The sequence below is a fragment of the Myotis yumanensis genome, unplaced genomic scaffold (assembly GCF_028538775.1).
Source record: "Myotis yumanensis isolate MYYU_CA2020_CCGP unplaced genomic scaffold, mMyoYum1.0.hap1 SCAF_14, whole genome shotgun sequence".
In the NCBI taxonomy this organism is placed as follows: domain Eukaryota; kingdom Metazoa; phylum Chordata; class Mammalia; order Chiroptera; family Vespertilionidae; genus Myotis; species Myotis yumanensis.
This window is the reverse complement of record NW_027223765.1, coordinates 2,216,440-2,229,382: the sequence shown is the minus strand read 5'-3', so window position 1 is coordinate 2,229,382 and position 12,943 is coordinate 2,216,440. Positions and strand designations below refer to the sequence as shown.

At 65.4% G+C, this 12,943-nt stretch overlaps 1 protein-coding gene across 7 annotated transcripts in view; it reads left to right on the top strand.

Annotated features, from left to right (window-relative positions):
- CACNA2D2 (calcium voltage-gated channel auxiliary subunit alpha2delta 2) overlaps positions 1-12,943 on the top strand; it is a 112,021-nt gene that overhangs the window by 82,633 nt on the left and 16,445 nt on the right. For all 7 annotated transcript variants that reach the window (XM_070391341.1, XM_070391338.1, XM_070391339.1 and 4 more), the window contains exons 4-7: positions 2,055-2,114; positions 6,729-6,773; positions 9,910-10,051; positions 12,770-12,900. In XM_070391341.1, coding sequence (XP_070247442.1) covers positions 2,055-2,114; positions 6,729-6,773; positions 9,910-10,051; positions 12,770-12,900 — 378 coding nt within the window. The remainder of the gene's footprint in view (positions 1-2,054; positions 2,115-6,728; positions 6,774-9,909; positions 10,052-12,769; positions 12,901-12,943) is intronic.

Below are 12,943 nucleotides of genomic sequence, written 5' to 3'. Positions count from 1 at the left end.
TGTCTCTTTTTGTTCTCATTGATTCTAGAGAGAGAGGAAGGGGGAGGAGAGAGGGAAAGGGAAACATCGCTGTGAGAGAGAAACATCCATCGGTTGCCTCCCATACATGCCCTGACCCGGGATCGAATCTGAGAGCTTTCGGTGCACAGAACGACATGCTAACCACTGAGCCACACCAGCCAGGGCGAAAGCCTTGCCTTTTATATGCAGAACCATTGGGGCTGCTGAGGATTTAGGGGCGGGGCGGCCACATGCTCAGATCCACGTTTTAAAGGCTCCAGGTGCCACGAGGAGATAAATGTCAAAGGGCAGGAGAGGACGCAGGGGCCGGAGGGAGCGCAGAGCCTGGGTGGGGGCACCCTCTGCATAGCTGGTTTGAGTGATCTCGACGGTAGGATGTAGGGGGCAGAGCTCCAAGGTGGCCTCATTCCAGGGGCCATGGTGTGAGCTCCCGTGGGCTGGGCATCACCCCAGGAGGGTGTCCAGGAACTCAGGGGGGACCAGAATTGGAGGCAAGACATGGAGGGACCTGGGAGTAGAGAGGCTGTATGGGGGGGGAGGGGGAGGAGTGGGGCCCACCCAGGCAGAGCCCATCCAGGCAGGGCCCACCCAGGCAGGCACTGCAGTAATAATAGGCGAGCAGAGGACGGAACCTACAAACAAGGCAGGTGAGGTAGCAGGAGAGGTGGATGGAGGCCAGGAGGGGCTCAGCATTGTGAAAGGAAGGGTTTAACTTCAAGAGGGACTTTTCTACTCTGCCCCCAGGACCCCCAGGCTCCCAGCCCTCCCAGCATGCAGTGCTCTTGGCCTGAGGAGGAGGGGAAGCCGGGGGGGGGGGGGGGGGGCGAGGGGGGGGGGGGACGGGTTGGCTCTGGACAGCCCCAGGGAGTGCAGGCTGCACCCCTAAGGAGCCCGCCATGCCTCCACACCCCGTCCATGCTGGGAGGGAGGCGCAGCCGGCTGCCACGTCCTGACCCAGTTCCCCCTCGTGCGCAGCTGCCAGGCGTTATAGCATCTCCCCTCCAGGGCCCGCGTGCCCGGACTGGCAGCTGGGCCGTGCGTCCTGAGCACCGAGAGGCCGTGTGGCCCCCTGAGTCGCTGGAGGCCAGGAGGCGGGACGTCGCTGCTCCCCCCATGGGATGGAACGGGGTCCTGGGGGGGCCAGCGCCCCTCTCCCCACAGAGCCGCCCCGTCCCTCACGGGCTCTGTGGGCCCTATGGAGTGCGCCTGCTGACCTTGGCCATGGGCAGGGCAAAGGCGGTGGTGAGGGTCGGGCTTGGGGCCCCAGCCCCACCCAGACCCACTCTGTGACCTGGGGCCGTCTGCCCACCGTCTTCATGCCTGGCTGGGCATCCTCTTCTGAGGAGGACGTGCCATCACGCTGTGAACAGTGACAGGTGCATGCATGTCGCTGGCCTAGGGGAGGGCTTGGCACGCAGTGGTGATGGGCTCGCGGTGACGGTCGTCAGCAGGACGTCACTTCGCTCCGTGGCGGCCCCGGAGAGCTACCTTCGGGAGCCCTGAGACTTCCTGGGGGCGGGATCCATGGGGGTGCAACAGCAGAACCTCAGGGCAGAGCACCTCCCCCGGGAAGCCTTCCCTGACGCCCCAAGTTCCCACAGCGCTGAGCACCTCAGCTACTCCTGCCCTGGTCGCCCTGCCCGGTGACGTGTCTGTCTGCCCCTCTGGACCGTGAGAGGCAGGGCTGGCGCTGCTGTCTCCCCCTCACGTCTGCACGGGGTGGTGCCAGGAATGCTGGGAAACAAGGGGTGGGACGGGCGGACATCCGGCTGTGCTCACAGGCACAGAGGCCTCGATGGAGGCGGCTGCAGGAGCCAGCCCCACACGACGGGCCAGGCTCCTCTGGACAGAGGCGTGGCGAGCCCGGCTGGCAGGGGCTCAGGAAGCCAGGACAGGGACAGCGGCGGTGGGCCTGGGCGGGCGGAGGTGGGCGATGGGCAGAGGTGCGTGAGTGAGGCGTCTGCCACTCGGGCATCTCACCGGGGCTGGAGAGGGCTTCCTCGGCCTCTGACCTCCCTGTGCTCTGTCCGCAGAGATTGGCCGATGCCGCAGAGACCTTCCAGAAAGCCCACCGCTGGCAGGACAACATCAAGGTGAGAACGGCGCCCTCCCAGCCCAGCACCTGCCCACCCCCGGGCGCCGCTGGAGCCCCGCTCCCTGCACTCCGGTCACAGTCCCTGTGCAGCCCCACAAGGCCGCGTGCTTCTCTGGGCTTCAGGGTCCCCGTGTGACAGGGACTGGCTGGTGCGGCTGCTGCCCGTCAGCTCGGATGTGGTGCATGAAAGGGGCGTCCACCTGTCAAGCCGTTAGGTGCCAAGTCAGTGTCGGGGTGGGTGCAGCTGTGGGCACGGCAGCCCCTGGGCCCTGGGTGCTCCTGTCCTGAGATGAGGCAGGCGTGGGCTCTGGCTGGTCCACTCCCCCAGTGCGGCCTGAGCTGCCCCTCCAGCGGTGGGTGCGGCCACAGGCCCAGCGGGGCCCAGCCTGGTTGCCCGGTGTTCACAGGGCCCCTCCCCGGTCCATCAGCTCTCCTGTCTGTGTGTCCCAGTCTCGGGTGGAGCTGGAGTCACCCCCCCTCCGCAGCAGGGTCAGGTCCTGGTCTCCCCGGCGACCAGGCTGCCAGGCGCCATCAGGCTGATGGCGACCCATTAGCCACCACGCCGCCACCCTCCCGGGGCTGCCAGGGGGACTGGCCGCAGCTGCAGGTGGGGACTGGCCAGGCCGAGGGAGAGGTGGATGCTTGAGGCTGGGGAAGGCACCCCACCCGCTCCTGGCACCATGTCCTTCCCAATGACCTTCAGGAGGCGACAGATAGGAGCCAGGTTCCTCCCCACACTCAGGAGGGGCACTGGCCTGTGCCACAACCCGTGTCAAACTCGGGCCCTTTAGGAAAGCCTGTCCGTGTGCCTGGCTGGGTGCCCCGTGGACAGGTGACCAGGAGCCACTGGGACTCGGTCTTCTCATCTCTGAAATGGGGAGGATGGCACCCTGCAGTTCTGGGCACAGATGCTTGGCCCACGGGGGCCAAACTGGAACCCACTGCATGATCAGCAGCACACAGTAGGTCTGCACGTAGACTTCTGGGACACGGACAGTGGTGACCCCTTACCCACACACACATACACCCTACCAAGCCCAGCCTGGGGACACGGGTCCTGGAGTCTCCAGGGTCAGAGCTGGGACAGGAGAGGGAGGGGGAGATGTCTGGCCAGGAAGCCCCTGCCTAGTCCCAGGTCATGACCGCACACCCCTGGCCATGGCGGGCAGGGAGCCTGTAGTCCCAGCCCGTGGACACCTGAGAAACCGTGGCCTGAGAGCAGGCGGCACCTCCATGGCCCGCAGATGCCAGGCAGCAGGTGCTCTGGTGCCCATAACACTCAGGGTAGAGGACGGCGGCCCGCCTGGCGGACACTGCGCCTGGCGCCAGCACCTGACTGCACCATCATTACCCGCCGTCTACACCGCCAGCAGGAAGGAGCTGGGCCAGGGCAGGGGTGGGGGAGGCAGGGGAGGCCGCCCCCAGGGCCTCAGTGCCGACACCAGGACCCGTGGGAGACCAGCCCTGCCCTGGGAGTGCCATGGAGGAGGCAGGCCTGCCCCAGGGAGTCCGACAGGGGAGGCAGCCGACCTCGGAGAGTCTGATGAGCGAGGCGGTTCCGCAGCCAGGCCCGGCTCGGGGCGCCGGCTGGACGGACAGGTGGCCTCCTGGCCTGAGGTCCGCCCCGCCATCAGGCTGGCTGCCCGCCTTGCCGAGCGGCGACAGACGGCTCTCCCAGAAAACAGTCCCCGTGGCCGTGCTGAGCTGGCGGTGAGCCAGGCAGGGAGACCGGGCGCCCTGGCGGTGAGGCCAGTCGCTGGCCTGGGCCCTGCACGGAGGCCTGGCGGACGGGCGGCAGTCAGGTCTGGCCAGGCCATGGCATCGCCCTCCAGGGCACCACCCTGCATTCCCCAGGCCCTCCATGCTCACATCCTCACCCTACTCCCCCCTACCAACCCCCCGCGGGCCCTCTCTTGGGCTAAGCTCCAGCTCAGGAGTGTGTGTCAGCCGCCCGCACCAGGGCATGTGGGCCCACAGCCCCCCTCAGGTGTCACTGTGTGCAGAATCCACATGGGGGAGTGAGTTCAGAGGAGGGATTCCCTCACCCCTTCCCAGTTTGAGCAAAATGGCCCATTGAACGCCAGGTAACAGAGGGGGCAGGGGGAGCAGTGTGGGCCCCAGACTTTAAAGATGCCCCTTTCACCCCAACCAGAGGGTTTCTAGCACATTCAGGCCCCTCCCAGGGCTGTGAGGTTGCAAACATAAGGGAGGGCCCCTGTGGGTAGGGTTGGCCCTTCCCCCTGGGGAGGCCCAGCTCCCTGACCCCTAAACAGCCTCAGAGGAGGGGGCATCACCCTGATTATAAGTGGGAACCCTGACCCCCAGGTTAGGCCTCACTGAGGCTACAGGATTTAACAGTGAATTGGGGTGACACCGGGGAGTCCTCCTGGGGTCCCTGGGGTCTGCACTCACCGCCCAGGATCCCAGAGCTCACATGTGCAGGTCAAGTTCAAGGCCAGGACCCTGTGTGCCATCACTGGGGGGGCTGCCCCCGTCTCACCCAGAGGTGGGCATTAATGGTGGACACGGCCTTTCCAGGGACCCGACAGCCCCACCCTGCCACACCCCCAGCGCCACGTCCCAGCAGCCACAGCTGTGTTGCCCGTGTATTTGCACACGTGTGGCCTTGCCCGCCACCACCCTCCACCAGGGAAGGGCATGGGCTGGCCTCCACGGGGGGGAGAGCTGGGGAGGGGTCCCGCACACGCACCAGGCCCTGCGCACAGAGCCTGCCGGGGCTGGGGTCCTCCTCTGACACGTTCCCCGGGTCCCTGATCCACCAACATGTGAGCCTCTGCTGCAACCAGGAGTCGAGACAAAGAGAAAAGGGAGCCATTGGAGCAGCTGGAGGGGTGGCCACGTAAATGCCGGGGGCTCCCGGGGCAGAGGGGCCGGCAGGACCCGCCCGGCCTGTGAGGGATCCTGGGATCCTGGGGGCCTGAGAGCGATGGCCCAGCGGCCCTTTCCCATCCCTGCGGACGGTTCCCCCAAAGCCGGTGGGTGAAGCCCCCGCTCACCCGAAGTCCTCCCGCCACACGGCCTGTGCTCACTCTGAAGGAAAGCGCCAGCGCCGTGTGTACGACCCCCTTTAGATAACAAATCACATTTCTTCTCGCCGGCAAGTGTGTTGAATTGATATTTTTCCCCTCGGTTTAATGGGTTTGTGTGTTCAGGAATGATCTTCATCAACCGAAACTCCTTATTGTGTTTGATGTAATGTCAGCTTTCATTACGCGCTCAGGGTCGGAGCGGCGGGGCAGGCGGCATCCTGGAGCTGGTGGGTGGGCGCGGGGGAGGGGTGTTTGGGTGGGGGATGGAGATGTTCGGGAAGGTGGGTTGAACCGGGTTCGGATCCTCTCTGTGTATGGCCGGGTCCCAGGGCCGTTGGGAGGACCCGTGATTCAACATGTGCCAAGCGCTAGGCAGAGCAGACGCCTCAGACTGCAGCCGTCGGGTGCCCGGTCCTCCATGCATCAGAGGCTGTGGTCCTGCCCGAGATGCCAGGCGGGTAGTCAGTGTCCCAGGCACCCGCACTGTGCCTGCGGGTCCAGCCAGTCCCCTGCACCCCCAGACCAGTGGGAAACACCTCACGACTCTTCCCTCCATCCGTGGCCTCAGACCAGCACCTGGGCAGTCACCAAGGCCAAGCCCCTCTGGGAGCATGAGGAGCCTGAGCTCAGAGAGGGAGCAGCGCAGCCCGAGGTCACACAGCACCTGGGCCCAGCCAGGCCGGGCCAGGGGCGGCCACCGCGAAGCAAGTGCTGGCGCTGTGCTTGCTGTGTTACAGCCACACCCTCGGGGTACACTGGGTCATCACCCCACTTTCAGATCACACAGAAACAGGCTCCGGCGACCGAGGGACCGCAGGGCTGAGGAGCAATGGGGAGGTGGCTCGGACACTGGCCTCTCCCAGGTGCTGGCCCTGCTGTCCATCGGGGGGGGGTGGCCGTCCTGCAGGGGTGGCACTTGATGGCACCAGATTCACCTCCTGGCGGCCTCTCCCAGCCACACTCGGTTCTGATTAAAGATCATTAGACATGAAATTAGCCCGTTTGTGTCACGGGCCTCCTGGGTGGCCGGTGATTATGACGTGCAGATGGCCAAGAAGCCGGGCGCCGGGCGGGCGGGCGGGGCGCGCTGGCAGCGGGGCGGGCGCTGGGCCGGGCTGTGTTTCCTCCCTCGCCTGTTGTGTAAACCTCCCTGCGTTTCACAACAAATCACAGATAATTAATAAGTACAGGCCCGTAATGAGCAGGCTTTTTAATAGAAGAATTGGGAGATGCGGGTGGAGCCGTTCTTTTCCTTCAGCCCAGGCTCAGCTGGGTTTCCGTCTTCCTCGCTCCTCCGGGTGGAGCTTCGGCTCCGTCCCCCGGGGGGACAGGGGGGCAGTGGGGCAGCGACCTGGCCCTGGCGTCAGATCTGAGGACCATCCCGTCTCCTGGGGGAAGGGCATTGCCAGCCTGAATCCTCCCCACCCCCCACCTCCCTGGCTGGCAGTTCTGGGTGCAGGAATCTGGGGGGTCGTTCCAGCCTTGGGGTGGGGGCTCCCGGCTGCACCTCGGGAGGCCTCGAGCCGTGTTGTTGAGGCCTCCCCCCCCCCACCCCCAACCAGGAGGAAGACATCGTGTACTACGACGCCAAGGCTGACGCTGAGCTGGTAAGTGCACCCTCTGCTGGGGAGGGGCGGAGCCACACGCCTCTCTGGGCCAGTGGCCTCTGCCGGGAAATGAGGGTGGGACTCAGCACCCTGGGATTCTGAGCTCGAGCCTGAGGGGTGTGGAGGCTCAGCCCCCACCCTGCACCCCAACAAACCCCTGGAGGCCAGGCCCCCCCGGGGCTGTGTCTCTGTGGCCCTTCAGGCACAGCTTCCTGCAGTGTGTGGTGGTCTGGGACCCCGCACGTGGGGTCCTCCCCTGGGTCAGCTCAGGTGCCAGAACTGAGGGGCCTGGAGTGCATTCAGGGAGGGCTTCCCGGAGGAGGCAGACGGGGCTGAGAAGCAGGAGGCAGGGCCTCCCAGGTGCATTCGGGTCAGTGCACCCCTTCCCTGCAGTGAGGGGAACAGCAGCTCGGCGGGCGGGGCACCCCCCAGCCTGGCCCCCTGAGCAGCATTTGGCCCGGAGCTCAGTTCACACCCCAGCTGCAGAGGCAGCCCAGGTCCTGTGCCTGCCCTTCAGATGACGGGCACCTTTGGGTGGGAGGGGCCTACAAAGGAGACAGGAGTGTTAAGGGGGGCCCTCACCGGTTTGGCTCAGTGGATAGAGCGTCAGCCTGCGGACTGATGGGTCCCGGGTTCGATTCCAGTCAAAGGCACGTACCTTGTACCTCAGTTGCAGGCTCGATCCCTGGTCCCAGTCGGGGCGTGTGGGGGAGGCAGCCACGCAGTGGGTCTCTCTCACATCAATGTTTCTCTCTCTCTCTGACTCCCCCTCCCTCCCACTCTCTCTAAAATCAATGGGGAAATAGCCTCAGGTGAGGATTAAAAAAAGAGAGAGAGAGAGTGCTGAGGGCAGAGCACGTGGATTAGACAGTGTTTGGTCGACTGTCAAGGCCGGGCCCATCGCGTGCCCCTGAGAGAACCGTCCCCTCTGGAAATAGGTTCACAGCAGCTCAGTCCCTGGGTCCCCCCTGTGCGGGCTAGGGCAGGAGACCCCAAATCCTGGCTTCCTCTCCCAGGCCTGTTGGCCTGAGGGGTGTCCTTCCGGGAGCAGGAGGTATCCAGTGACACCCAGAGGTGAGAGGCAGGAAGGGGGCCCTGCAGGGGGTCCCTGGTGCCAGGCTGCCCTGGGGGAGCCTTCAGGACAGGCAGGCGGCGGGGGTGGGGGGGCGGAAGAGGGGGGTCGGGCTAAAGCAGGTGTGCTTCCCCCTTGGCTGAGCCTCCGTGGCGCCCAGAGAAGCTGCTAAAATTAAAGCTGGAATCTGAAATTCAAATGAAGAGCGAACCTTTAATTAGACCCTGAATCTAGCTGCGTACCCCCCTTGGCAGCGGGCTGTGATTTTAGCAATCAGTGCATTAGACGGAGACCGGGAGACCGCCGTCGCCCGCCGCACAAGCCGCACAAGCCGCGGGCTGTGGGGGGCACCGTGGGGGGCACCGAGGCGCCCCTCGGCCAGGGCGGAGCCCGCTCCCTGCCAGGACCCCCTGCTCGCCCTGCTTCCAGCCCCAGTGTCTCCAGGACCCCCAGCCCCCGCTCCCCCCCCCCCCCCCGGCGGGGCGGGGCGGGGCTGAGGGCGGGAGCCCGGGAGCTGCCCAGCCGGCCCTGCTATGATATGAATTCCGCACACACACATTTGCCGCTCCCCGGCTCGTGTTGTTTTGTGTGTGTGTTTTTTTCATCTTTGCCAGAGGTACAGTTAGAGATCTTTCTAGACCATTTACTTTTAAATTACCAGCCAGAAGGTGGGGGAGGGGGAGAGAAGGAAGGAAAAAGTTCGCCAGCTGATAGCTTATCAGCACGGAATCCAAATGTCACATTAGTTGGGAAGTTGGGAGATTACATTTCCCGGCGCCCTTCATCTGCGCTGACATTTCGGGGGCTTTCTTCTCCTGAGCCGCCCCCTCCTCCTTGCAGAACGTGAGTGGCTCGCGCCTCCAAGGCGGCTGCTCCCCGCTTTCCCGGCTCCTGGGGCCTGCGGAGGGTCCTGGGGTGTGCAGAGCTGCGGGGGGGGGGGGGGGGGGGGGAGGGCAGCACAGAGTTTGGGTCGTGCATTACAAAACCCGACCCCTAAAGAGATGAAAAGGGGGGTTGCTGCAGGCCCTCCAGGAGGGCACGGCCCCCTTCCCCCAGACAAGGCAGCCTGTGCGACCCCCAGAGGCAGGAGCCGAGGTGCCGTGAGCCCCGGGCCGCTGCCCTGACCACCCGCAGGTGGAGGAGACGACCCGGCCCCTGCCCAGCTGGTCCCGGGCCTGGCGGGGCCGTGGGGAGCATGTGGGGAGCATGTGGCCGGTTCAGCCACTTACACAGCTTCTTCCCGGGGCACAAAGCCCCCCAGCTCTCCCTGCCGCCTTTTTCCTGTCTCCCCTTCTCTCTCCCCACCATCCTCCCTTCCCCCTCACACACCTGCGCCCGTGCCTGCCCGCCCCCTCGGCTGCAGTCAACACTGTCGCTCAGACCCGCTCCTGCCAGCCTGCGGCGGTGGGCGGGGGCGCAGGCGCATGCCCAGCCTGCCCGGGCCGGAGACGTAGTAATTGGCACCTGTCAGAGCTGCAGCTCATTTTAGAAAGTCAACGGGGCCCTGCCGGCCCGCTGCCAGCAGGCTGGGTCTCCGTGCTAGCCTCTGCCCCAGCCCTTCCCCAGGGCTCCCCCAGCTCAGACCTAGTCACCCCGCTGCAGGGTTGCCCCCCCAGATGGCGCCAGGGGTGGGCAGGGCCCGTGTGGGGGTCACAGAGCTCTGGGAAGGGCACCAAGGCCTCCCCAGGGGCTGCACGAGGCGCGTCCCGAGGGCAGAGATCTACAGCGCACATGCGCGCTCCTCACTGATGTCTAGGTTTGCTTCCTTTGCTGGTGACTTGATGATTGGTCTCCAAGGATGTGGAGAAGGGTCGGTTTGGTTTTGGTTTTGGAATTTGGGGGGAGATATGAGTGGGGTGAGCAGGGGCAGGTGAGAGTCACAGGCCGCCCAAGTGAGGGGACCACACCCCGTGTCTCTGCATCGCTCTCTGGCTCTGTCTGCAATCGTCTGATTCTGGGACGTCCCCGCCCCCTGGCCCCTGGTCCTCCCCTGCCTGCAGCCTCTCCGACCCCCCTCCCCATTGCCAGCCCTGACACCGCCGGGGCGGGGGTCCCTTCCTGCAGGACGACCCCGAGATGGAGGATGTGGAAGGGGGGGCCAAGGTCAGCGCCCTGAAGCTGGACTTCGTTGAGGACGCCAACTTCAAGAACAAGGTCAACTACTCGTACACGGCGGTGCAGATCCCCACCGACATCTACAAAGGCTGTGAGTGCAGCGAGGTCGGGGCCGGGCCAAGACCCACTGCCCGCCAGGTCCCAGGGGCCTGGCCAGGGCCAGCCACCGTCAGCCCTCCACCCCAGGTGCTCGCCTCTCAGACTCACCCACACGCAGGCAGCGAGCGAGCCAGGCACAGCCTCGCCGAGGCTGCCGAGCGTGGAGCCTCGGTCCTGTGCGGGGTCCCTCGTGTGCACACTCGCCCAGGATGGCCCCCACACTGGGCCGCCCACCCTCCCTCGTTCCCTGGTCCCATGTAGGAACGATGGAGGGGCTTCCTCATCAGATGGACTCAGGGACCCGGGGGGTCAGGGAGCAACTCCCCACAGGCAGGAGCTCTGTGACAGACACTTCCCTCCTCCTCTGCTGGGGGAGAGGGGCGGGGGGAGGCTGGGCAGAGGGAGGCTGGGGTTCCAGGCTCCAGGGAGGGCAGCTTTGCACAAGGAGGAAACCAGGTCATTACAGCTAGAAGGACTTCAGTCAGACATCAGGAGGAACTTCCTGAAAGTCTTGGGAGCTGGAGGGGGAGGGGGCCAAGAGGGGAACACTAGATGGGGAGCTCTAGCAGCAGGACTCAAGGCTCCGGGGTCTCTTGGTTCTGACTTAAATCGGGGGTCACCTACAGGGCACCTCAGAGTCCAGGGTGCCCACTGGGCAGAGGGTCTGGGGATAGAGGCTGTCTCCAGAACGCAGGGAGCCCTCAGGGTCCGGGCAGCCAGAGGCGGGGTGAAGGGGGGCCATCCCCGCCCCCCGCAAGCCCCCTGCCCGAGCCAGTGGAGGGGCGCTATCGCAGGCAGGCACCCTAATTAAAACAGGAGCCACGCCGCCCTCCCCAGTCACCCCTCGCTACCCACACAAATTACATTTTATATGTTTTTTATTTACTGTGTCACTTTTAATTAAATCTGTAATCGCCCGCCTGAGGGGGCATGGGCCCCGTTTTCCAGCTCAGCATGATCTGAGGGCGTGCAGGGGGAGGTTGTGTGTGGGTGCGGGTGGGGCCCGGGAGCAGGCTCTGTTGGGGGGGGGGGCGGGAGTGTTTGCACACGTGTGTCTGGTGGTGAATGTGTGCACGCGCGTAGTCAGGCAGCTGCGGGGACAGCCCCGCCGGGCCAGGGGTCACCCTCGGCCGGCAGCTAGGCGAGCTCCCAGGACCATCTGCTCTAAGCCTCTCACTGTGCAGATGGGGAAACTGAGGCCCCAGCACGGGGGGGGGGGGGGGGGGGATGCCTGCCAGGGGAACCCTCCCAGACAGACAGGGCTGGGTGAAGCGCCTGACTTTATCTTTTTCCTTAAAGAGAAAAATAGAAACTGTTCAACTCACTAAGTTTCTAAATTAGGAACAAGACCATAACACAGCGTTCAATAGGCACAGCCGACGCTAGAAATGTGTTTTGTTTTCCCATTACGGTCAGTTACGGGAAGCTGCGGCCAGTGGGGGGGGAGGGAGGCGCAGACCAGGCACCGCAGAGGCGCCTCGGGGTGAGCAGGCGCAGGGAGGAGGCCGAGGGGGGTGTGGTGCCGGCTGTGGGCAGAGCCGGGAGCCTGTGTCTCTAACCCCCAGCGCTGCATCTGCTCTCCAGGTGTCTGTCCGTGTTTGGGCTGTGCTCTGAGCAGGGCCTTCCTGGCTTTCCCTGGCGGTGGGTCTCTGACCAGGACCATGGGGGGGGGGCTCCCCTAGGGGAGGGCTGAGTGCCTGACTCCACTGGGTGTTGTAGTCCCACAGGCAGAGACGGGTACCCTGCCCCGTGAGACCATAGGCCACGCACACTGGCACATTGAGGGCTGTCTGAGGGGGGCAGGGGCACTGCTCCGGCGCCTGAGTCCCTGCCCTGGTGGAGGGGTCACAGGCTCTGTGAGTGCACACGGGGTGGGGAGGGGTCTGGCCACAGGGTTGGGGGAAGGAAGGGGGGTAAATATCGTGCGGGCTGTGAGGACAGGACCCACTGGTGTCACCTGTAGGGGCAGAGCGAGTGCAGGGATGAGCATGGGAGCAGGTGGATTGGGGGGTGAGGGGATCCCACCCGTGGCTGGAGTGACAGAGCTTAGGTGCAGGTCTGCCTGGTGGGAGTGCAGGCCCTGTGCGCTTGCACGTGTGTGTGTATGCATGTGTGTGCATGTGTGTGTGTGCGTGTGTATATGTGTGTGTGCATGCGTGTGTGTGCGTGTGTGTGTGCGTGTGAGCATGCGTGCCTGGGCGGGAGCGGGAGCCTGGCGCAGACCCTGCCCCTCCGAGAACCCCGCCCGCCTGCTCCTGGCCCCGCTGATTAATCATGGAGCTGAGTGGCTTCCAGCTTATCAGGCACCTTAATAGCTGAATAATTCCAGCCCCATCATCGCGCCCTTAATTGCTTTCTTGTGGCTGCGGCCCGGAGTGCATGCTGATGGGCGAGCTCCCGGGGGACCGGCCGCCAGCGCGGGCAGCACGCTGGGTCGGGGTCCAGCCCACAGCTCCCCGGGGCCACAGGCCACAGCTCCCCGGCCGGGCTGTGGGGCCGGCCGAAGGGTGGGCTGAGCCGTGGCTCAGGAGGGCGAGGACCAGGAGCTCCTCTTGAGGAGCTGGCGCAGCCCCGTGGTGAGGGAGGGGGAGCCTGGGAGGCAGAGAGGGGGTGAGGCGTCCACGTGGGGGCACGGGCATGGGTGTCGTCGGGTGAGGCTCCGCGGGGGCAGCCCAGGCGCGCCCCACCCCACCCCCCGCTCCCCCCGCAGCCACCGTCATCCTCAACGAGCTCAACTGGACGGAGGCCCTGGAGACCGTGTTCACCGAGAACCGCCGGCGGGACCCCACGCTGCTGTGGCAGGTCTTCGGCAGCGCCACCGGGGTCACCCGCTACTACCCCCGGTGGGTGCCAGCCCACCCCCACCCCGTCCACTCGGCACCGC